The sequence below is a fragment of the Manis pentadactyla genome, chromosome 4 (assembly GCF_030020395.1).
Source record: "Manis pentadactyla isolate mManPen7 chromosome 4, mManPen7.hap1, whole genome shotgun sequence".
NCBI lineage: Eukaryota > Metazoa > Chordata > Mammalia > Pholidota > Manidae > Manis > Manis pentadactyla.
Window position 1 is genome coordinate 130,930,305 of NC_080022.1, and position 24,990 is coordinate 130,955,294.

At 49.0% G+C, this 24,990-nt stretch overlaps 1 protein-coding gene across 2 annotated transcripts; it reads left to right on the forward strand.

Moving 5' to 3' along the window:
- Nucleotides 1-4,453: 4,453 nt before the first annotated feature.
- LOC118933444 (myosin-3) lies at nucleotides 4,454-24,623 on the forward strand. Of its 2 annotated transcripts, XM_057500860.1 has the most exons (41): nucleotides 4,454-4,530; nucleotides 5,166-5,224; nucleotides 5,908-6,119; nucleotides 6,785-6,928; nucleotides 7,292-7,448; nucleotides 7,940-7,967; nucleotides 8,335-8,443; nucleotides 8,984-9,076; nucleotides 9,827-9,890; nucleotides 9,970-10,068; nucleotides 10,908-11,011; nucleotides 11,096-11,234; nucleotides 11,657-11,775; nucleotides 11,858-12,007; nucleotides 12,731-12,901; nucleotides 12,989-13,295; nucleotides 13,402-13,472; nucleotides 14,009-14,096; nucleotides 14,183-14,300; nucleotides 14,679-14,802; nucleotides 14,885-15,021; nucleotides 15,107-15,362; nucleotides 15,545-15,787; nucleotides 15,877-16,053; nucleotides 16,164-16,309; nucleotides 16,389-16,479; nucleotides 16,910-17,299; nucleotides 17,401-17,527; nucleotides 18,585-18,703; nucleotides 18,877-19,073; nucleotides 19,444-19,627; nucleotides 20,323-20,488; nucleotides 20,774-20,898; nucleotides 21,400-21,708; nucleotides 21,817-22,020; nucleotides 22,092-22,217; nucleotides 23,057-23,227; nucleotides 23,320-23,424; nucleotides 23,588-23,683; nucleotides 23,792-23,929; nucleotides 24,480-24,623. In XM_057500860.1, exons 3-41 carry the CDS (start codon nucleotides 5,916-5,918, stop codon nucleotides 24,504-24,506), a joined length of 5,823 nt encoding a protein of 1,940 aa, XP_057356843.1. In that variant the 5' UTR covers nucleotides 4,454-4,530; nucleotides 5,166-5,224; nucleotides 5,908-5,915; the 3' UTR covers nucleotides 24,507-24,623. The 2 variants fall into 2 exon arrangements, with proteins under 2 accessions (XP_057356843.1, XP_036783624.2); XM_036927729.2 differs by having other exon boundaries at nucleotides 10,908-11,234.
- Nucleotides 24,624-24,990: the final 367 nt, after the last annotated feature.

Below are 24,990 nucleotides of genomic sequence, written 5' to 3' on the forward strand. Positions count from 1 at the left end.
TGACTGTGACCTTTCTTTTTTCTTGACTATGCATGCATGAAATTTAGAATTAATTCTTTAGTTCCAGGAAAAAAAACAATTTTGGGGGGGCATTGCATTAGATTTGGTTTTATGTATTAACTTGGGCATGATTGGCATCTTTATGCTGTTGAATCGTCCTATCCAATAGCAAGGAAAATCCACTTTTGTGTCTTTCAGTATTACTTTAAGGTTTTGCACATATCTTGTTAAGTTTATCTTTTAGTATTTTGTCTTATTTGTTGCTATGGGGTTTTTTCTTCCATTTGGGGCCATCTCTTCCAATTGGTTATTGCAAAGTTTTGTTTTCCTTAAAGTGCCTCAGATGATTCGGTGATTCTAAGGTATAGCTAAATTTGAACACCACAACTTTAAATGAACATCAGTGGCATCCCCCAATTTAAAGGTTATGGCTTCAGTCTTAGTCAAATGCCACCCCAGAAACTGACCACCTTTCTTAGATTCTTTATTATCCCAGTGCCATTTTGTTGTCCACTGGTGGTCTTTGAGCTTTACCTTCCACATTGCAGAGACAGCTGGTGGGCTAGTTACTTGCTTCCTTCTCTATGGCAGTGTTCAGACTCATGCATTACTTTTCATTCCTATCCCCGAGTGCCCTGGCAAGGTGCTGGGCCATGCCTGCCTCCTTACAGCCTCCCTTCCCCTGGAATGCTGTCTTCTCCCATCCCACTGAGAGCATTCTTCCCGGCTGCAGTCATATCGCTCCATGCTCCCTGCCACAAGGGCCCATCAATCATGAGCCAAATGCAGACTGACAGCCGCCGCCACTGCCCCACCTTAGGCATGGATGCAGCTCCTCTTCGCCAGCGACCACCTCTCCAGGTACTCTCACTCCCCTTGCTATGCCTCTCCTTGGCTTTTCAGTGCATGGAGTCATTGTACCTGGTCCCCTTTCAGCACCAGCTCTCCCTGCTGCTTATAGATTAAGGTTTGACATTTTCAAGAAGTTTGCTCTGATCAGTTTCACAAACTCAAATCAACTCCTCAACCACCCATTCCTTGAACACCTCTCATCCAGACCGTGAAGCGGCTTTGACATCAAACCCCACTGCATTATAATCCTGGGTGTTTGTTTCCTATGCTTTGAACTTATCTGTACATTTGAAATTCTTCATAAGAGAAAATTGGGGTGTGTGCTTGTCGAATCGAATCAAAGGGGAGTCATGGGCTCCTCTGTTTGAACTTCTACCTGGGCCTTGTGTGCCAGGAAACGCTGGGCTCAGAGTAACCGAGTTCCTTGCCCCCGCTGACACCTACCTAATCCCTCCCGCAGCAGGACACAGAGAAGGCCCGTGATCCCGGAGGCATCCGCTCGGAGGCTGACGTCATGCTCGGGCAGAGAGCAGTCTGGGAGTGCAGCTGTGCAGTGGAGCCCTGGGTCCACGTGTGGGGCAGCTCAGACAGTAGCGAGGCAAAGAGCTGGCAGGAAGCGGCCAGGCTCCGGGACGGGATGAGGGAGGCCGGCAGCCGGCAAGCATTCCTGAGCCACGATACCTTTTTTTCCCAAGTCACCCAGAAATCATTGCAGTTCTGTGCCCTGGCTGTTGCGATTAGCTCTAGCTGGGTGATGGCTGAAAGAGCAAGGGCTCTTCCTGTTCCCCAAACACTAGCTAATAATATACTGGTAACTCATCTGTCCTTGCTCATCAGAAGAAGAATTCCACAGCGAGAGTGCATCCAGTTAGCCCTGAAAGCTGCCTCTTGAGGCAACAACAGGTTGTCTCCTTTAAGATTTCTTTCTCTTTCGATGAAAATATATTTTAAAATATATATTATATATGTCCCTTTCCTCCTCCTCATCTCACTAAAGCAAATATTCAATATAATCCACTCAGGGTCATTAAGAAAATCAGTTGTACTGTGCTGTAACACATGGAAACCTTCAGAAAGAGAAGAGAATTTAAGCATGTGCATTGTGCCAAAGAGCACCAGGCACAGTGGTGGTGACATTTTAATACTCTAGTGAACATGCACAAGTGGTCTGCGGGGCGGCTCCATCATCCCCACGTTACAGATGAGAAAACAGAGGCTCCAAGAAGTTGGGCACACAGCCCGCCCTTGCGCAGCTGACAGGAGGACAAGCTGTGGGATTCACTTGCCAGCCAGTCTGACTCCAAAGCTCCACACTGTTCCTGCCACGACCTGCAGCTGCCACCATTGCATGTAGTCCTTCCCTCTCCTAGGCATGATTTTCCAAATGCCCGTGATTTCATGTTTGATTCCTAATATCTAGTTTTTAAACCGGTTTCTATTTGGTGCTGTCGTCACCTCCATCTTCTTCGGGGTATCTTCTGGAAAGCTGAGCTCCACCTCTAACACTGACCCCCTTTTTATGGCCTGGGGCAAACTTCCAAGGCAAACTTCTGACCTGCCCGCTTCCATGTGTTCTCCTAATGCAGAAGCAGATCGTTCAGCAAACCTCTGCTCTTTCAGCTGAACACTCTGCGATTCTCCCAGGAAGAGGTCTGAGGGAGAAGGAGGGAAGACGGTGTACTTCCCACCCCCGGGGGTGGGAGGCCATCAACATCTTAGAGTTTGCACCTAGTCTAGTGATGTGACATGGCACTCTCCTACAAGAAACCTGAAGAAATCCTGCACCCTTTCGGTTTCCTGCAGGTGGGAATGGATGTGGTTGTGCAGAGAGGTGGGTAAGCTGGAGACTACAAAAGGAAAAATCCAAACAGACCACGTTTGCTTCCCACAAAGTCTCTCCTGGTGACAGCTCGGCTCTCTCACTGTTGGAGAGGAAACTGCAAGCACCCACCCCCACCCACAGCCTGTGGAGTCACTACCCAGGGGTGGCCAGGGCCCCTCCCATTGTCACTTGGCCCCATGGGGCTTACTAGCACCTCTGCTCCCCCAGCGGACATTCATCTGTCCCTGGCTGTCCTAACCAGGCCTCCCGAGGGCACAGCCCACCAACAGCATACAGACCTGGACTGCCATGTGGCTGAGGGTCAGGCTAGGGCCCCAAGGAGGTGACTGGAGGCGGCAGTGTGCAGCGCTCTCTCCGTGGACGTGGAAGAGGAGGGCTCCGAGGCTGGGTGTTTCAGTCCCCTTGGAAGGGAAGGGGCGGTGACATGCAGCCACCCCGAGGCCACTTGCCTTGCCTGGCCTTCACGGAACAGGCACTTAATAAGTGTGGTGTTCTGATCCGACATCAACTACATCTCAAAAATGATGGACATGTCGCTTCTCATATAAACGATTCAGAGTAAAGGCTGCAACTTCTGTCTCTCTGCACCTTCTTGAAGTGCTCTGTACAGGGGCTGCAAGCAGTGGGTGTTTAATTCCTGTCCCTTCGTCCTGAGGACCGCAGTTTTCCCCTTGCGCACTCCACACACCTTTGAGTTGCCTCGAGGGCTTGTGCGGGAGGGCTGGGAGGTGACACTTCTTACCTCAGGTGGGAAAGGTTGACAAGCAGTTCTGTGTAGAACATAAGATGCCCAGCAGGTCACGCTCCCAAGGGGAAAAAGTGGGAAAGAGAATAACAAAAAAAAAAGAAGAATGGGAATGGGCAAAAGCTTCAAATATACCCTTATTCTTCTCTTGAGGCTTTGTTTTCCCAATCCTGATATAGGAACAACCACATTTGTTAGACCCCCTTGCCCTCCCTTTCTCCAGGGGCCTCTGCCATCCCCTCCTCTGTCCCCCACCCAGGCCAGCAGCTGCTCTTTCCTAATTGGTAATATATCTTCATAACAACACGTCTTCAGGCAGCTGGTGCTGTGAATGCTGGCTGGCGGGATAGCTCCCTGTCATTATTTTACTTGTTGGTCCTACTGGTGCTTAAGGAAGGATTAAGGTAATAACAATACTAAGGAGACAGAAAGTTGCATAGTAAAAGGAAGAGGAGAAAGGAAAGCTGGGGGAGCCGGAGGAGGGAGAATTATTATTATTATTATTATTGTTCTTATTTATTCCTGGCATGAGTTTTACAATCACTGAGTCCTGTCACAACCCTGTGTGGGGACAAAAGTCTTGCTCAAAATTCCAAGGAGACTAACTTTTCATCCTCAGTTTCATCCATTTTCCCACACGATGAAGTTTCTAAGCAATTTGATTGAATGTGCTCCACGGCGAGGCAGGAGCTTGCCCCTGCCTGCAGCCAGCCTGTCCGTCACATCGAAGGAAGAAGCCCCAGCCCCAAGCTCAGAGAAGGGCATCTCAAACTTCCAACTTTCTACAGTTGGAAAATGGTTATGGATTCTGCTCATTTCTATATATACTTTTCTATTGGCAATGACAAAAAAAAAAAAAACGTGAGGAAGGAACTGCTTCTGAGCTTGTGGTGTGGGTCATTCTCTTTCCAAATATAGAGAAGGAATGAGCCGCAGGGGCTGGTGGGGGGCCTATAAAAGCCCAGACAGGCAGCAGCCCCCTGGTAGCTTGCTCTCTCTGAGGGGTGGAGGTAAGTCACAGGGCCTCTCCTGTGTGTGATGCCAACTTGGAGTGGCCTGGCACTCTGTACCACCACCCTGCCTGGCTTTGGTAAGACTTAGATGTGGAGCCCGAATGCCCATCCATCTTCTGCCTCAAACACCCACCAAAGCAGGGCTCCTTCAGGCTCTCCTTCCTGCACCCCACTCTCCCCTTCAAGTACCTCCTGGGCAGGACGCCTCCAGATGCCCCACGGACTGCAGCCTGATGTTCTCCTTGGCCTCTCCAGGCCGCACAGAGGGCCAGTGGGACCTGCGCCTTCCCTGGTCCTCACCTTCCCCACTTGGGCTACATGCCTGGGGGATGTTCTGTCCTCCCAAGACCACTCTGGCTGTGGAGCCAATCCCAGGGATTCCTCCCTGTGCACAGAAGACAAGGACACCTGACCCGGACTTGGGGCCACAAGCTTTTTAAACAGGGACTCTGTCCTTAACCTCCCAATTCTAAACAGGAGGCATCACAGACAGAGGAGGGTGCCATAGTGGGCTGGGGACATGGGGGCTTTTATTACCTTAATGGCTTACCTGTGGGTCGTGTCCATCTGCTTCTCCAACTTGCCTCTGGGGTGAGGCTCTTTTTAAGTTATTTATCCCTTATCCTTATGTATTTACTCATCAAGAACTGATTCGAAACTGAACCAGACTCTCCTACGTGTCCTGAGTGTTCTTTTTGCCCATTTATTGCAGGTCTGATTTCCCAAGGCTGCTCTTGTCTTCTGCTGTCTTCCTGCGGGTGTGACTCTCAGGTGAGAAATCGAGTCAGGGCCTCGCCTGTCAGAAGTCTCCAGGGGAACCAGTTCCTCCACCTCCCAGTGGCCTTTGGGGTGCAGAGTGTAATAGAGCCCTGCAAAGACAGGTTAGACTGGAGAGGAACTCAAAAGGTAGCACTTTGGGAGACTTTCCAAATGGAAGCTGATGTCAGATGCTGCTTCTATTCTCAGCAGCTGAAGGAAGCAAAGGCCATTTCCTTGTGTGAGGAGGTAGCCACCTTGAATCAAAATGGTTCAAACATTCCTTAGCTATTTGTCCTAATTAGCACACTCCATGAAGAAGGTCACTTATTTTTTATGGTGTTTATTTTTAAAGCTTCCCTCAGCAACACTTGGGTTTTACAGAAAAGGAAAGTGAGGTCCTAGAGCTGCACCCACTCCTGGGAGCCCTTTACCAACCCGGGCCTCAGCTAATCCAAGAGATGGGATTACATATGCTCTGTAAGCTTTGCCCAGAAGAGCCACTCAATGAATATGTTCCCGTTTGGTTTTCCCAGCACCTAAGTCCTGCTGGTGGAGCTCCTGGGACCAGGGACAGCCTTGCCCCTGGGGCTCTGCCTCCGAGACTCCTGTGGCGGCTGGAGGGCAGAGGGATGGGAGACAGGCCTGCAGGCCGGCTCAGGAGGCAGCTGGGCTCATCTGGCGGGCTTGCCTTCCAGCCGGCACCATGAGCAGTGACACAGAAATGGAAGTGTTCGGCATAGCCGCGCCTTTCCTCCGCAAGTCGGAAAAGGAAAGGATCGAGGCGCAGAACCAGCCTTTTGATGCCAAAACCTACTGCTTTGTGGTCGACTCAAAGGAAGAATATGCCAAGGGGAAAATTAAAAGTACCCAGGATGGGAAGGTCACGGTGGAAACTGAGGACAACCGGGTAAGCCTCGTCCACGCCCTCTGCTCCTCACGGTTGCCTAGTCTATGCATCCCCCCACCCCAGTCTCCTCCAGATGTGGCTCCGGCACCAGAATGCCTCGCATTGTGCCACTGTCTTAGCTTTCCAGGTGTCCTCAGAGAAAACAGGGCACCTCAGGGCACTGAAAGGGGCAAGATGCAGGTGGGAGGCTGGACAAGCTGCTTTCAGGGAGCTCGGAATGTGGGCTCCATGTTGATCCAGGGTCACCTCCTTCTTCCCTTCCTGGCCCCGCCTCAGGGTGCTGGTGGGCATGCCATGTCCTCTGAGTGGGTCGGAAAGACCCCTCAGCTGCCAGAGCTCGGTTGGGTCCTGCTCGCATTACTGAACTGCAAGGTCCCTGCTGGCTCCTGTGCCTGCACTGTCCCCCATGTCCACTTCTGTCATCCTTCCTCACCTTTGGGCCCATGGTGGGGGGAGCGGGGACATGAGGCCTGAGTCACAAACACCTCGCATTCTGTCGCCACCCCCACAGCCACCCCCAAGTCTTGTCTTCCCTGGCTGCCCATGGGTGTTTTCTCCAGTGCTCGCTCCCTCTGATGGGGCCCCAAAGCCTCCTCCTGTGAGAGTGTCTGCAGAGGGCAGATGCCCAGGGAGTGCCAGGCGAACACGTGCCACTTCCCTTTCAGACCCTGGTGGTCAAACCAGAGGATGTGTATGCAATGAACCCCCCCAAGTTTGACCGCATCGAGGACATGGCCATGCTGACGCACCTGAATGAGCCAGCTGTGCTCTACAACCTCAAGGACCGCTATACCTCCTGGATGATCTATGTCAGTGTGGCCTTGGGGGGCTTTCCTGGGACGTGTGCTGGGGCGGGGTCCGGGGGCCCTTGTGTAGGTGATGGGATTTCAGAAGATTCCCATGTGAGTAGCACCAAAGAGGGGGACATGGTGGGGAAAGAAGAGTAAGACAGAAGATGAGGAAGTGAGAGACGGACCTCCTGGCATTGTCACTTACTGGCTGGGGGCAGTCTGGCTACTCTCCTCTTTGCATCTCTGCAGCCTCACCTATAAAGAGAAATCATAGCTTCCCTTCTTTTATTGCAAAGAAAAGTGAAATAATATGGAAAGCAAAAGGTTTTGTATATACACATACACACACAGACATACACATGTATTGGTTACCCCCCCCAGACCTACTCGGGCCTCTTCTGCGTCACCGTCAACCCCTACAAGTGGCTGCCGGTGTACAACCCCGAGGTGGTGGACGGCTATCGGGGCAAAAAACGCCAGGAGGCCCCGCCCCACATCTTCTCCATCTCCGACAACGCCTATCAGTTCATGCTGACTGGTAGGTTTCCGAGGAGGGAGCCTGGGCTGGTGAAGCCGGCAGTGGACAGGGCTCGGGAGGGCTGCTGTGTCATCCTGGGCCTGCCTCCTCTGGAGTGTAACCTCCAGCACAAAGGGGAGGTGCGTACAGGTCCTGAAACAGGCAGAAGGAGGCCAGACCCTTTAGAGCCTTGCAGGCCCTGGAGAGGAGTTTGGATTTAATGCAAGAATCAGCTAAATCACATGAAATGAACATTTTTGTGGGTCCAAACCAAAGAATGACAATTTCATATGGTTCTACCTGATACAATTAGTAGCTGTTGGCTGGTGTTAAGCAGGGAGTTAACCTGAGTCTCTTGGTCAAGAAGGGGGATCTTCAAGCCCCCAGCGAAGACTACACGAAATACCACAGGGAAGAGGACTTGCACACTGAACTCTGCTTGAAAAATGGAGGAGAACTGGAAAGCTCTTTTTGTATTGCCACCAACTCTGTTTTATTTTTCCTATTGGCAGATCGTGAAAACCAGTCCATTCTGATCACGTAAGTACCTGAGACACAGAGTGGTTTCGTAGCTGTGGCTCTTTGTCCCCAGTGCACAAGGCTTGATTTGTCTTCCTCATAAGAAAATACTTAGAGCAAAGTCTGTGATGAAAAGATAGGTATGGGGATAGCCAAAGAGGTATGTCTAAGGCCTCTGAAAACTGGCATTACCCATTCTGGGGTCAGCTCAGCTGGGGTGAGTCTGGCCTTGGCCTCTGCCTCCCAGAACGGTTGCCCACATTTGTTTGGTAGGTGTGGGTCTGATGTGTCTCAGAGTATGTCCGGGCCTCTATGTGACTCTTGGGGAGTCTATTTATACTAACAGGACCGGTTTCTTTTCTCGTTCTCTTTTGATCCCTCCTAATAGTGGAGAATCTGGGGCAGGAAAGACTGTGAACACCAAGAGGGTCATCCAGTACTTTGCAACAATTGCGGCTACTGGAGACCTCGCCAAGAAGAAAGACTCCAAAATGAAGGTAGGGAGAGGAAAACTGTTTGCTTTGTTTCCACGCCCAGCCTTTGTCTTAACTTCAGAAGGAGGGGCCTTTCCCAGGAAAGGAGAGCAGGCCATGATTTGAAATCTTGACAGGTAGGCAGTTACTTCAGACAACCCTGTGTGTGGTTGATCTAAAAGGACCAGATCCTGCGATTTCTGAGAAAATAAGTCTCTTACATCATCTGGAGCAGCTCAGAGAGTTTGTTCTTTTATAGCAGAATCACATATACTGACTTCTCAAAATGAATATACTGCATGAAATAAATACAAACTTATTGGAGAATCAAGGAACTGAAGCACTAAGGGCATTTTAAGTCAAGACACCCAACTGTAACCAAATATTACAAAATGGCAAAAGTGTTTGGAGTGAGTCATGCAGATGATTCGGTTGATAATCAAATCAGAAAGTCAGGGAGGGACTGGCTCTACCACTGTTAGCTGGCTGGTCTCAAGTGATAGAGCTCGGGAGCAACTTCTGCTGCCTTCAGTGGCTTCTTCCTGCCCTGGTTTCCTGCATTAGGGGACCCTGGAAGACCAAATCATCAGCGCCAACCCGCTGCTGGAGGCCTTCGGGAACGCCAAGACCGTGAGGAATGACAACTCCTCTCGTTTTGTGAGTCTGAGTTCAGTTGTGCTGGGATGTTCTCTGTGGCCTACGAGATAGACAAGGTCCCTGTCCTCATGGAGCCTGCAGTCCGGTGGGGGACAGATGCTGAAACATCAACAAGACAGTTTCGGATAATGATACCTTTGTGTGAAATTCAACAAACAGGGCATGCAATAGAATGACCAGGGGGCAGGGTCTCCTTAGATAGGGCTGGCCGGGCAGGCCTCTCAGGAGGCTGGCCTGTGAACCCCGGGATCTGCACAATGAGGACAGGCAAAGGAGAAGGCGAGAGCGCACTCTCCAGGGTGGGAGGGGCCTGGTGCGGTCAAGGGGCTGAACCAGGAGGGTCCACGCAGCTGCAGCACGGGGGGCAAGGAGGTGAGTCCTAGAGGTGAGGGAACAGGTGCAGGAGGGCTGGTCACAGAGGAGCGTGTAGGCCATGAGGAGGGGTCATGTTTATTCAGGAAGCAACTGAAGGATTTTTGTAAGCAGGAAAATGATACGGTTTGATCTGAATCTTGAAAAAAAATCACTTTATCACTGTGCTGACTGGATGGGGTGGGAAGTTTGGAGGCAACGTGGAACAAAGGGGATGGAAAAAAGGAGCACATCAAACTGGAAGGAAAAGAAGGGAGAAGAAGGAGGATGTGCTTAATTTCAAACCATAGGGGAATAGAGCTCCTAGTCACACTTCCCAGGGGACTAGCGGGAACACTCGGAGCCACGGTAGACACAGTTCTCCCTTTCCCCACTCAGGGCAAGTTCATCCGAATCCATTTTGGTACTACTGGCAAACTGGCCTCTGCAGATATTGAAACGTGTAAGTAGATTACAGATTAGATAATGTTTCAGGGTAGCAAGGAGCAGTTTGGAAAACAGTCCTGCATTTGTGTTTATAGATCTGCTGGAAAAATCAAGAGTGACCTTCCAGCTGAAGGCTGAGAGGAGCTACCACATCTTCTACCAGATTCTTTCCAACAAGAAGCCTGAGCTCATAGGTGAGGGAGTCCCCAGTAAGGCTGGTTCTGCAGCAAGCATTTTGGCTCTGAAATCCCTGGGCCGAGGAGGGTTGTACTTGTATATGCATAGGTGACTCAACAACTAATGGAAGAAGTTTGTTTTGGAAATGAGTGTGAGTGTTTGGACGGTGTGTGGCCATTTGACAGTTTGGCCACATCTAAGGTATAGTAACAAGAACAAACCGCTACTGAATTCAGCACTGGTTTATTAAAACCTTGGGAACGATTTAGCGTTTCATCATCCTTCCGCGCCCTCTAGTGTTCAGACAAAGAAACCACCTTTCGCCGAATGTGAGGCCCGTGCAATAGGAACAATCCAGCCCGAGGATATTCACCTGCCCTTTGTTTCACACCACACAAAGGCCTCTTTGGTGATGTGTGTTCAGCCTTCTGGCCCCAGAGCCTGGAAATAGGCTGCAGCTTTTCAACAGGTTTTGGAAAAGGTGACCATTATACCAAAAAACCTGTGCTTCCCTCTCAATGTGGGCTTCTGTCCACAGTCAGCCAGTTTTCCCTGTTAACTTGCCCCAGACTACACGGATACGCACCATTCACGTGCAAAGCAAGATAATTTAAATATTCTCTCCAGGGTTCTTAATCTACATTGCATGGACAGGCCACTGAGGTTTCCTGGACTTTCAGCTACACCCTGAGAACTTCCAGGCTGTTAAGAGAGGTTTCTAACTCTGAATTCAACTTGGGCTCCAGCAGTCAAAGTCAGTCTCAGCCCAGAGTACAGTAGCTCACATCTAATGGGTGGATGTTTTCTTTGCATCTGTGTGACCTCCTCACATTTCAAATGGAATTTATTATTTCAGAGCTGCTGCTCATTACAACCAACCCTTATGACTACCCATTCATCAGCCAGGGTGAAATCCTGGTGGCCAGCATTGATGACGCCGAGGAGCTCTTGGCTACAGATGTGAGTACAGTGTACAGGAAGGTGTGGGGATGCATGCTCCAGCACAAGGGACAGCTGACAGATGTGCTGTTCTCTGAATGCCAGAGTGCCATTGACATCCTGGGCTTCACCCCAGAGGAGAAATCTGGACTCTACAAGCTGACAGGTGCCGTGATGCATTATGGGAACATGAAGTTCAAGCAGAAGCAGCGAGAGGAGCAGGCAGAGCCCGATGGCACTGAAGGTACAAAGTCACCACGACCAGCCATAGGCCAGAGCTGGTAGTTGTTCAGCTGAGGTCCTTTGGTGCCTTTTCTGAAAGCAATTAGTCCTGCTTCCACCTAGAGGTGAACCTCTTCAGGGCTCAGAGGCCTGTAGGCACTGTCACCAGCCCTATTTGCTGAATCACTGGAATGTTCCTGTTTCAGATGCACTGATGAGAAGTGACCGGGGCTTTCTAGAACCCAATCATGCCTTTTCATAAACTCTAGTATTTTCTGAGTGACTTAGCTTCCCTGACCACATATACACAGTCTAGAGATACAGAATGTACAATACATTGAGGCAACTTAGCCAAGCTTTGACACACCTGGGTGGTTTTCCAAGCAGTTCTACTTGGCCAAGTATCAGGGGGTTCCGTTTGTCATCGTTTTCTTTTCTTGGCAGTGGCTGACAAGACAGCCTACCTGATGGGCCTGAACTCTTCAGACCTCCTGAAAGCTCTGTGCTTCCCCAGAGTGAAAGTCGGGAATGAGTATGTTACCAAAGGTCAAACTGTGGATCAGGTAAGCGACTGCTTCACGTCAGGGATGCGGTTTCCCACAGTCACTGCTCTCTGACTCATTAGCTGGTCTTTTCCCCTAACAGGTTCACCACGCTGTGAATGCCCTTTCCAAATCAGTGTATGAAAAGCTGTTCTTATGGATGGTCACTCGCATCAACCAACAGCTGGACACGAAGCTACCAAGACAACACTTCATTGGTGTTCTGGACATTGCAGGCTTTGAGATCTTTGAGGTTTGTGTTATTTGTATTCATGTTTTCATGTGCCTTTGGAAGCAGGGACTAGTTATCATGGCCCTATAGGGAAGACGTCAAGGTGGGCCATGTGTTGTAGCATCATATCTTGTAGGAAAGCTTGTAGGGTGGATCAGGTAGAAGAGAAGTACCATGTGGGGAGGGTTTATATTATTTTAAGAGAGGAGAAAACGGGTGGCAAGTAGAATTTTTAAAGGCATCATTAAGTGAATAAAACAAAAACAGTCAAATGCAATATTGACTTAGGGAGAGCCAGGCATATAGAGAATTTGATGATAAGCCAGTTGTGCAGTATTTTACACAAATATCGTATTTGTTCTGGGATACAGGCAGATGGCCATTCATCAAAGTGTATACTTAGTGTCTGCCAGATACAAGACATGCTGGTGAATGGAAGATGAGCTTGTGTCTGTAGAGGAAAATGGGAAGGATACAAACATATAGAAGAGTAACTTCAAAATTAGGCAGCACACAGGAGAGGCCTGGAGCATGGGAACTCAGGAGAGGGAGAAATACCTCCCAGCTGGAAGTTAGAGAAGACTCAAGGAAAAGATGTTACCTGAGCTAGGCCCTGAAGCAGTGACCACAGCTGAAAGTGTAAATGAGCAGGCGAGAACCTGTGGCAATGAGGAGGAAGGCCGATGGGTCTCTGAGTCTGACAAAGGTCTAATGTCGCCTGTGAACATTGTGTTTTGGTGTCAGTATAACAGCCTGGAGCAGCTGTGCATCAACTTCACCAACGAGAAACTGCAACAGTTTTTCAACCACCACATGTTCGTGCTGGAGCAAGAGGAGTACAAGAAGGAAGGCATCGAGTGGACATTCATCGACTTCGGGATGGACCTGGCTGCCTGCATCGAGCTCATCGAGAAGGTATCCTAGTGTATCTTCTCATATACAGTGCTCTTCCTCCATGCAGCTCATATTTACCCACATGCATTATGCCTTCTCTTAATCTAGCCGATGGGCATCTTCTCCATCCTGGAAGAAGAGTGCATGTTCCCCAAGGCCACAGATACCTCCTTCAAGAACAAGTTATATGACCAGCACCTGGGCAAGTCTGCGAACTTCCAGAAGCCCAAGGTGGTCAAGGGCAGGGCCGAGGCCCACTTCTCGCTGATCCACTATGCAGGCACCGTAGACTACAGTGTCTCAGGCTGGCTGGAGAAGAACAAGGACCCCCTGAATGAGACCGTGGTCGGGCTGTACCAGAAGTCCTCCAACAGACTCTTGGCACACCTGTATGCCACCTTCGCTACAGCAGACGGTAACAGACTCCACCTGGAGTTCACACTTTCTCCCTCTGTTGAGGCCACAGGGCTGAAAAACCTCTACAGATGCTAACAGCATGTGCCGTCTTTTATTTCTTTCAGCTGACAGTGGAAAGAAGAAAGTTGCCAAGAAGAAGGGTTCTTCCTTCCAAACTGTCTCTGCCCTTTTCAGGGTAAGATAAATAAAAGTTTATTGGCCTGTAATTGGTTTAACTCATCTCAACATAAGCGATGTAGAGACTTTAAACTTGGTTTCTTCAACAAGAGTAATGTAGTCTTAATCTGATTGCTGTTGCTTCGGGGGCAGCAGTGGCCCTATGATAATATATACATGAGGTTTAACAAAGGTAAGACCAGAATTTAAGTATCATTTTGTGCTTCAGCTAGTTGGGTGGGCTGGCCTGGGAGGTGAGCCCCCAGCACAAATTTCCCAACTTGCTGAAGGACACAGGCAATAGGATCTCATGCTCCCAGGGGATTCTGGAGAGCATTTTGTACTTGGTTAGTGTGTGGTAAAGAAAAAAGACCATTATATCAGTTATTTGCCTACACCTCTATAGGACTGTTAAAAGAAACAGTCGAGTAATTTCATCATTCTTTAGAATTCATGGTAAGTTTAAAATGTATGTCTCATTTTCCATTACAATGTATCTCTGTCTTGTAAAAGCCTGCAGTAGGCTAACAATCAAATTTAATCTTTTTCTTTTAGGAAAACCTGAATAAGCTGATGTCAAATTTAAGAACTACCCACCCTCACTTTGTGCGCTGTATAATCCCCAATGAAACCAAAACGCCTGGTAAGACGCCTGCTGGCTCTGTAGGTGGTGCTTGGGTTTCAAGACATTCTGTGCGTGTTCCTGATGTTTCTTGTTTCTCTTCTTAGGGGCTATGGAACATAGCCTTGTCCTCCATCAGCTGCGGTGTAATGGCGTCCTGGAGGGCATCCGTATTTGCAGGAAGGGATTCCCAAATAGGATTCTCTATGGGGATTTTAAACAAAGGTGTGTAGTAAAAACATTCTATTGCTTCTTGGTGAGACGCATAAATGCTGGAATCTGAGAGGGAGAAATACTGGTATAAAAAGACCCCTTTCAACGGAACAGTTATGGACTTCCAAGTACAAGAATTAACCTACCCCTCAGCCTAGGAATACATATTTCTTCCACACTTCCTCAGGAGCTTCTCTGATAGACAACAGGGCAGGAAACAATCTGACCTAACTGTCAGGAGGCCTGGATTCCAGGCCACTATCTAGCAGTTTCTTTCCCTCTCTGGACCTTGGCCCTCTTACCTATTAGAAGAGAGGCCTGAACTAGTTGGTCTGCAAGGTTTATGTCTTTGCTAATAGTCTATGATTGTTTCTGCATCTACAATGGCAGATACCGAGTGCTGAATGCCAGTGCGATCCCTGAGGGACAATTCATTGACAGCAAGAAAGCTTGTGAAAAGCTGTTGGCATCTATCGATATTGACCACACTCAGTACAAATTTGGACATACCAAGGTAATGCATTGATTTCAACAGATGCTGGCCTTTAGACTGCTCTAGAACACTCACTCATGTCATCGTTCTTCTCTCCTCTAAGGTGTTCTTCAAGGCTGGCTTGCTGGGAACCCTGGAAGAAATGCGGGACGACCGCCTGGCCAAACTGATCACCCGAACACAAGCTGTGTGCAGAGGGTTTCTCATGCGTGTGGAATTCCAGAAGATGGTGCAGAGAAGGTCGAGCAGGGTCTCTGTTCAAACATGAGCTCTTTGGGGGAAGTGGGGGAGTCTCTATTAGAAGTAACCGACATTTTGTTTCTAGGGAGTCCATCTTCTGCATCCAGTACAACATCCGTTCATTCATGAACGTCAAGCACTGGCCCTGGATGAAGCTCTTCTTCAAGATCAAGCCCCTCCTCAAGAGCGCGGAGACTGAGAAGGAGATGGCCACCATGAAGGAAGAGTTTCAGAAAACCAAAGATGAACTGGCCAAGTCAGAGGCAAAAAGGAAGGAACTGGAGGAGAAATTGGTGACTCTGGTCCAAGAGAAGAATGACCTGCAGCTCCAAGTACAAGCTGTATGTGTTTAGGATTCTTTTCCCTTGCTTTCCTTCTAGATTTCATTATTTAGAAAAACTGGAGTTTTGGTGGGAGTTTTGCTTTTTAGTTGGGAGGCTTTGTAAAGGACTTTATACATAACAAAATACTAGAATGTCACAAATCTAACCTCATTAAAGGAAAACATGACTCTTGTTTTAAGGAAAGTGAAAACTTGTTGGATGCAGAGGAAAGATGTGATCAACTGATCAAAGCCAAATTCCAGCTGGAGGCCAAAATCAAGGAGCTGACTGAGAGGGCTGAGGATGAAGAAGAGCTCAACGCCGAGCTGACGGCCAAGAAGCGGAAGCTGGAGGATGAATGTTCGGAGCTCAAGAAGGACATAGATGACCTTGAGCTGACACTGGCCAAGGTGGAGAAGGAGAAACATGCCACCGAGAACAAGGTATTCTCTTAAAGGGTCTCTCCAACTTGATGTAGTCATTGCAAACCAAACGTTATTTCTTCTTATAATGGCTTGTGGCTTCTTCTTAGGTTAAAAACCTTACTGAGGAACTTGCCGGGTTGGATGAGACGATTGCAAAGTTAACCAGGGAGAAGAAAGCCCTCCAAGAGGCCCACCAGCAGGCCCTGGATGACCTTCAAGCTGAAGAAGACAAAGTCAATTCTTTGAGCAAAATCAAGAGCAAACTGGAGCAGCAAGTCGATGATGTAAGTAAATAATGCTAATCGGGAATCCTAGAACGTCAGGGCTGGGAGAGCCTCCGAGAATCCTCTGGTGCAACGCACTTATTCTCAGAAAGAAATGGTGCCTTTTTCAGCTGGAAAGCTCCCTAGAACAGGAAAAGAAGCTCCGTGTAGACCTGGAAAGGAACAAAAGGAAGCTTGAGGGTGACTTGAAGCTTGCCCACGAGTCCATATTAGACCTGGAGAATGATAAGCAACAGCTGGACGAAAGGCTCAAAAAGTAGGCCCTCAAGCACTGATTCCGGTTCTCCAAGTTGCTGGGAATTTCGTCTTCACACATTCTACATTTCCTTTCCCAGGAAGGATTTTGAATATACTCAACTGCAAAGCAAAGTGGAGGATGAGCAGACTCTGGGCCTCCAGTTTCAGAAGAAAATCAAAGAGCTCCAGGTAGGAGGCATTTGGGGTTTCTCTTTCACCTGTACGTCCCTCACAGGGGGCTGGGAGCGGTCCACCAGGAGCCATTTGGAACCAGCGGGCAGGACCGCGGGTCTGCCTGCCTCATTGGTTTCCTCTCTGTTAGGCTGACACAGCAGTGATGAGCAATTTTTCCATAATTTTAAGTGAGATACATAATTAAAATATCTGGGGTCAACATTTGGTTGAAAGGACAATGTCCTGGGTTGGTCAGTGGAGGGGCAATTGCCATGTTAGGGCAGGAAAAAGTCATATTAAAGGAATTTTGCAACAATTCACATTTCTCTGGGAAAAGTCCAAGAGTGGGCTCATCTGTGGGGAATGGCAGCCATCCTGTTCTTGACATTCCAAATAAGTCACTCTGGGGACAGACTGCCCCTGGGTGACTGGCTGCCCTCCACAGGCTCGAATTGAGGAGCTGGAAGAGGAGATCGAGGCCGAGAGGGCGACCCGCGCCAAGACAGAGAAACAGCGGAGTGACTATGCCCGGGAGCTGGAGGAGCTGAGCGAGCGGCTGGAGGAGGCGGGGGGCGTCACCTCCACCCAGATCGAGCTCAACAAGAAGCGCGAGGCCGAGTTCCTGAAGCTGCGCAGGGACCTGGAGGAGGCCACCCTGCAGCACGAGGCCACGCTGGCCGCGCTGAGGAAGAAGCACGCAGACAGCGTGGCCGAGCTTGGGGAGCAGATTGACAACCTGCAGAGAGTCAAGCAGAAGCTGGAGAAGGAGAAGAGCGAGTTCAAGCTGGAGATCGATGACCTGGCCAGCAACGTGGAGAGCGTGTCGAAATCCAAGGTGTCGGACAGGATGGGCCCAAGGCTCTAGGTCAAACAGACCTCTGGGGTCATTCAAATCTGAGTATTAACTTACTTTTCTCCCCCTTCTCAATCCTTCAGGCAAATCTGGAAAAGATATGCCGGACCCTGGAGGACCAGCTAAGTGAGGCCAGGGGCAAGAATGAGGAAATTCAGAAGAACATGGGCGAGCTGACGACACAGAAGGCTCGCCTTCAGACTGAGGCCGGTGAGCGGCGGAAATGGGAGGGGGCGACACGTCCCAGACCGTCAAAAGGGGGCGACTGGTCAGAACCAAAGGGCAGTATTTGTTTAGGGGGAGAATTTCTAGGAAAGCATACTTTCAGGAGAGGAGCCATCAGAGTAACTCACAAAAATGGCCATTCAAAATGCCCTGAAAGAGGAAAACATTGAGAGCTTAGTAAAAACAAGAGAGAAGTAGATCCGAATGAGGAGGGACCCAACTTTCACCTGGTCTGAGAGCTTTCAAAACGAATTCCTTGCATCAAAAAAAACCTGAATGGCAGAAACAGAACTAGAAACCTGGTACTATCTATGGCTTTTCTACTTCTTGCTGCACATAAATTCAGATTCAGTGTCTGCAATCAAGTATTTTAGACGAGAAAGAAAGAAATACGGCCGATTTGCATGGGTTCTTGGTGTGTAATAAAAGTATAGGGGACACGACCTGGGGCTTTACCTAGAAAATGTGGCTCCACCCAGCCTGGTCCTCCAGCCCACCGTTGCAGGTGAATTGATTCTTTGCTTGCAGCCATAACCAAGATGACAAAGAAAAGAAGTTTGGTTGCTACTTGTCCAATACCTTGGGAATTCACCTCTGGAGTCATAAGGCCTCTCCCCCAATCTTTTTTCCCCTCTTACCTCTATATAAACCTGAACTTACTGTATTTGCCTGAGTCTAACTGCAAATTACTAGATATAAAGCCCTAAAGAAAGCAATATTTCTCGTCGTGGCAAATCAACAAACAGCTGGAAACACCAGCCACTGGGAGGTCTAATGGGAGTTTTCAGTTGGTAATGTTTAAATTTGCAGTTGTTTTGCATGGGCTTCATTGACAGAAGTCACTCCAAGCTTCTAGTCATTTATAATGGCATCTTAGCAGGTTGTGCTTTGAGTTTCCTTTTCAGGGACACAGCCCTTCTCCCCCAAGAAAAGACCACTATTTATCATTAACTCCCTCCCCAGATCTTAGAGCAGCACCTTACACACAGTAGGAATTTGGTGAATGAATGAATAAAATGAACATGTTTCCTTCTGGATACAGGAGAGCTGAGTCGTCAACTGGAAGAAAAGGAAAGCATAGTCTCCCAACTTTCCAGGAGCAAGCAAGCATTTACCCAGCAAATAGAAGAGCTCAAGAGGCAGTTAGAGGAAGAGAGCAAGGTACGTGGCCTGAGGGAGCCCTTCCTTGACCTGATTTTCAAGTACCACCTGCAGGAAAGAAAGGCGACTTTACTCGGTGGTGAGCGTAGCAGGAACATACTCAGACTGTATCATGCACGTGGCACTAAAGTATTAATCCCCTGGGAGCTCTCCTCCTGTCTTGACTTTTATAGGCCAAGAATGCCCTGGCGCACGCCCTGCAGTCCTCCCGCCACGACTGTGACCTGCTGCGGGAACAGTACGAGGAGGAGCAGGAAGCCAAGGCCGAGCTGCAGAGGGTGCTGTCCAAGGCCAACAGCGAGGTGGCCCAGTGGAGGACCAAATACGAGACGGACGCCATCCAGCGCACAGAGGAGCTGGAGGAGGCCAAGTACCCAACTCCATTTGCCTTTGAAGAGCTAGAACTCTTGAATGATCGTATGACAGAGGGCCCTGACTTTAGAACTACTTGGGAATGCATTTGTTTTGTTACTGGGTGTTTCCCCACCTCATCTGTGTTCAATGCAGTGCTGAGCCATTAGAAGGACCTGGTGCCTTTCTCTAAGACAGTTCACCGTGATGTTGGTTAGAGGCAAGGCATGTTATCTATCACTGATTGTTAGCAGTTGGGAAATTCTCCTGGGCTATGAAAGCAAATGGGTATTTAAATCACACAGATTAGTGATTCCAACTTGATGAACAGTGATGTTCAAGAGGAGTGAAACCTAAATAGCATCTGCTTCTCTTTCATATTCTTTAAGGAAAAAACTTGCTCAGCGTCTTCAAGATTCCGAGGAACAGGTTGAGGCAGTGAATGCGAAATGCGCATCCTTGGAGAAGACCAAGCAGAGGCTGCAAGGAGAAGTCGAGGATCTGATGGTTGATGTGGAAAGAGCCAACTCGCTGGCTGCTGCTTTGGACAAGAAGCAGAGGAACTTTGACAAGGTGCAGGGTCAGCCCCATGCTGGCTGAGCACTGTGATGTGAGGATGGGAGTTGGCATGGGAGGAGGAGCCTGGGGTCCAGGCCTGACTTCCCCACCAGCAGTGTGACCTTGGGCAAGTCCCTAAACTTCTTGGGCTATAGTTTCCTCAACTGTGAAATGGGAATGGGATGGGGGTGGAGGTCCCTTTCAAGCACTGTCAGTGGAGACAAACCAGTACAATATCTACACTGCTGTTCAGTCCCAAACATTTTTGTTCCCCACACTTACTGCTGGCCTGTCTGGGCAGCTGACATATGGGAATCTAACTCAGGTCCCACTGAGGGGCTTTCTGGAAACTCCCCTCTCAGTATGGCAGGTAAGATTGGTTTCAACCAAAGTTTCAATGAAATATTTAGAAATGTAAGGTCATTTTCATATTAGGAAAAGGGCAATTATTCCCACCCACCTAATTCCTTCTCAAAGGATCCATTTGCTTCTTGGAGATGGCAGTTGTTATGGATCAGTGACTGATCTTGAGTGAATTTATGGGACAAAATCTTGGTAAGTCCAATAATCAAGAACAAGGAACTAGCCTAGAGAACACCGCTGAGGATAGCCCCAAGTCTAAGAATATTTACCTTGTTGGTTATACTGAGTTAGAAGCCTTCGTGGAGAAGAGCTAGTAAAGGGAGACTGCTTCCATCTCGGTGTTCCAGGTGCTAGCCGAGTGGAAAACAAAGTGTGAAGAGAGCCAGGTGGAGCTGGAAGCATCTCTGAAGGAATCCCGCTCCTTGAGCACCGAGCTCTTCAAACTGAAAAATGCCTACGAAGAAGCCTTAGATCACCTTGAAACGGTGAAACGAGAAAATAAGAACTTGGAGCGTAAGTAGTTTGAAATACTCTGAAATTTCTATTACCTGAGCATGTGCCAGAGTGGCTGTGACTTCAGAACTCAAGTCCCTATACACGTGCCCTTAATGCATACACAGGAAGTGTGCATCATCTGAAGGGTTATTTTTGAGTCTCTCTCTGTGTGATATCTTCTCTCTAGGAAACAGCATCCTTAGAATTACAATAAACTAGTTTAAAAGCAGTTAGTTGGTGCTTAGCATGCCTGGAAGCCTGTGCAGAGGCATTCAAATGCTATCAAAACTTATTTCTTTGCAGAGGAGATAGCAGATCTCACAGAACAAATTGCTGAAAATGGTAAAACCATCCATGAACTGGAGAAATCAAGAAAGCAGATCGAGCTGGAAAAGGCTGATATACAGCTGGCTCTTGAGGAAGCAGAGGTGAGCTGGGGTCTGGGGAGGAAGCAGCAAGTAGAGAGGCAATAACGGTGGAGCTCTGGCCTTGAGGCTGGCTGGCCCCACTCTGTGTCTTTAGTTTTGCCTCTGGAAAGTCACAGTTCTAATGTCCCATCAAATAGCCTAACTGTGAGTTTGAATGAAACAATACTGTGAATTATCTTGACTTTACTGGAGAAAATCATTCTGTTAAAGTAAGTCTAAAAATGAGATTTTACAAAAGCTTAAATGATTTAAAATATACATAAGTTGCTTTATGCTCCTAAAAATTGTGAATTCAATGTTATCACTGTTCATAGTATAATCAAAAACAAATAATGCAACAGACTTTTTTTTTCCTGCATTGAAGATAAATTAGGAATTTTTTAAAATGAGAGTTCTGCCTATTGTAGAGTTGGAGTTACACACTTTATTACCCCAAAGGGTACTGTAACAGGCTCCATACCCTCCCTGGCACTATTTCTATTTTGTTTTTGTTCTTTAAAGGCGGCCCTTGAGCATGAAGAGGCCAAGATCCTTCGAATTCAGCTTGAATTGACACAAGTGAAATCAGAAATCGACAGAAAGATCGCCGAGAAAGATGAAGAGATTGAGCAGCTAAAGAGGAACTACCAGAGAACGGTGGAGACCATGCAGAGCGCCCTGGATGCCGAGGTGCGCAGCAGGAACGAAGCCATCAGGATCAAGAAGAAGATGGAGGGGGATCTGAATGAAATTGAGATCCAGCTGAGCCACGCCAACCGCCAGGCGGCAGAAACCCTCAAACACCTGCGCAGCGTCCAGGGCCAGCTGAAGGTCTGACACCGGGAAGCCTCTGCTGTCCTCGGAAGCTCAAAGATAGAGGCTACGCTCAGGGTCCTGAGGCCCCAGGTTCAAAAGACGCTTCCTTCCTTCTCCGGCTAGGACACGCAGCTGCACCTGGACGACGCCCTCCGGGGCCAGGAGGACCTCAAGGAGCAGCTGGCCATCGTGGAGCGCAGAGCCAACCTGCTGCAGGCCGAGGTGGAGGAGCTGCGGGCCTCTCTGGAGCAGACGGAGAGAGCCCGGAAACTGGCTGAACAGGAGCTCCTGGATGCCAACGAGAGGGTGCAGCTGCTGCACACCCAGGTGAGCGGTGGGCCAGGTGGGGCGGCCCCCACCCCAGACTCCCCTGGGTGACACCGCTCCTCTCGCCCTAGAACACCAGCCTCATCCACACCAAGAAGAAGCTGGAGACGGACCTCACGCAGCTCCAGAGTGAGGTGGAAGACGCCAGCAGGGACGCAAGGAATGCTGAAGAGAAAGCAAAGAAGGCCATCACTGATGTACGGCCCTGGCTCCCTGCTCCTGCGTGGCTCCACGGCTGTATTTCATTAAAGCCCCCTCCCCGCTCCCGACCCTGAGATGGTCCCCGTTAGACAGGTCGGGGTCCCCTGGGGGCACACGGGAGGTGTGCTCTCTCCAAAAATGCTCCGCACCTCTCCTCCAACTCAGTGTCCCCTCCAGCACATTTGAAAGGTGGGTATGCGAAGTAATGGAGCACAGGGAAAAGAGGCCGGAAGGGATTGTGTTCCGTTTCCTATGCCCATGGAGAAGTATACTCTTCTTTCCGTCAGCCTGTGACTTATTCCAAATATGAAAACGAGGCCTTCGGATGTCCATGTCCCACCAAATTCCCCCTCACCTAACCCGAGGCCCCGGCTCCCACAGCGCCACCTGCCGCCCGAGGGAGGACATGACCTATTTTTCTCTCCGGCCCCTTCCGCATACCTCCCTTCCCTAAAGGCCTCCCAGCCCTTGATCTAACTTCTCCCAAACCTGGGACACTAGGTAGCAACTCAATCTTCTCTGCGTCTAAGGTTCCTTTGGGAACATATATTGGTGATAATGGTAACAATTAACGAATTTCCTTAGGGCTGGGGAAGGTCCTGGGGAGGCCCCTTTAAGAAAGGGGAAAAGCCATATCCCATCCAGGCCTTGGAGGTTCCATTTCTTATGCACTTGGTGCAGCTCTTCTCCCCTTCCTCTGCAGAAAGGGGGCTCAGTCATTACCTTACTTGTTATCTTTTCTTTAGTGGCTCTGGCCCTCTGGGTAGCCAGATTTTGACAGGTCCGAGGCACTAGATCTTTGTCTGCATTTTGGTGGGTATGATTTGCTCTTCAGGCGGCCATAATGGCCGAGGAGCTGAAGAAGGAGCAGGACACCAGCGCCCACCTGGAGCGGATGAAGAAGAACCTGGAGCAGACGGTGAAGGACCTGCAGCTCCGTCTAGATGAGGCTGAGCAGCTGGCCCTGAAGGGCGGGAAGAAGCAGATCCAGAAACTGGAGACGCGGGTACTTGCGGGATGAACCCTAGCATAAGCAGAGCTTCCCAGTCACCCCATTCTTGCTCCCACCCCAGACCAATTCCCCAACCATTTCCCCAGATCCGAGAGCTGGAGTTTGAGCTTGAAGGGGAGCAGAAGAAGAACACTGAGTCTGTCAAGGGTCTGAGGAAATATGAGCGGCGGGTCAAGGAGTTAACTTACCAGGTAAGTGGAAAGAAAACCGGATAGGCATTTTCTCCGTCAAGTGCAAACACCAACCTGGGTCTCTCCCTTGAATACAGGAAGAAACGCTTTATCCCTAGACAACTGACCAGACCTCATGCACGCCACCCCCAGCCCAGTTACAGTCCCATGTTCTCACCTTTAGAGTGAAGAGGACAGGAAGAATGTGCTGAGGTTACAGGATCTGGTGGATAAACTTCAAGTGAAAGTCAAGTCCTACAAGAGGCAGGCTGAGGAGGCTGTAAGTCAGACATGTTTGTGGTCTTAGAACAACAGACCGGTCTGCTTCTCAATAGGAGCACCAAGGGAGGTGTATGTTGATCTTACCGGTCTTATTCTTTGGTTTCAGGATGAACAAGCCAACGCTCATCTCACCAAATTCCGAAAAGCCCAGCATGAGCTCGAGGAGGCTGAGGAACGTGCCGATATTGCAGAATCTCAAGTCAATAAGCTTCGTGCTAAGACCCGAGACTTCACCTCCAGCAGGGTAGGTGGTTCCCGTGGGCACTAGATGGAGAGCAGCAGATGTGTGCTGGCATCGTGGCTCCCGAGCCAACCTGGGAAGCACTCACAGTGAAGGAGAATGTTTTGAACTGGAAGGAACCTTAGGGAACTCTTTGCTTTAGACCTGCTCAATCTCAGGCTCAGGAAAGGAAGGATTTGCTTAACGTCACTTTGCTGAGAAGGGTCCCGCTAGAACCCAGGTCCTGTAAGTCACAATAAGCCAATCACCATCCTGAAAAAGAAGTTTCTCCCAGAGATCTTCCAAGTACCCTCTGTGCACACTCAGCTTCAGTCACAGACATGCAGGTAGATGACTGTAGGCTGAAAGCCTCAGCCCATGGGGCTTATGCTCTCTGAGGGCCAGTTTTTCAGGCTGTGGGGTGACTTCCTCCCCATATGCAATTGTCTCTTCTCTTGACATCCAAAACACATCCTGTGTCCTACTGAAATATACAAGCAAGAATCTCCCTGAGAGCAGGAAGAAATGCATCCCTGCCATCTGACATAACTAACCATGCCCTCTTTCCCTGCAGATGGTGGTCCATGAGAGTGAAGAGTGAGTGATCCTCTTCTGAACAGGACAGAAAATATGCAAAATGTATATTTTCATGATTCCTATCATGCTCAATTTCCATGTGACTGCTTTTCACCTGCATTAAACTTTGTTTTCAATTTGGGCCTGTTTCATTGTATTTGTTTTCTCTTCTCTTTGTGGAAATAGTTCATTTTTGGGTGACTTTTATGCCTAATTTGGAATTCAGTAAAGCAGGTAGCTTGATGAATTCATTTGATGTGTGTATATGGGAACAGGCAGAGATGGCTTTGGGTTAAATTTGAGATTAGATCAGAAGGAAAAAAATACTCTGATGTCAACCATTGCTTTGGCAGTGGGGGAGGGAGGGAGTTTGTCAAAAGAGCAGTCCCTCACTCATGCCAGAAGATGATCATCAAAAAACCCCAACAAAGATCCACGCACTGCTACAGCTGTAGATGCACTCATCCCACCAGTTCCTGGACTTGCCATGGGAATGAGGAAGGAGATAT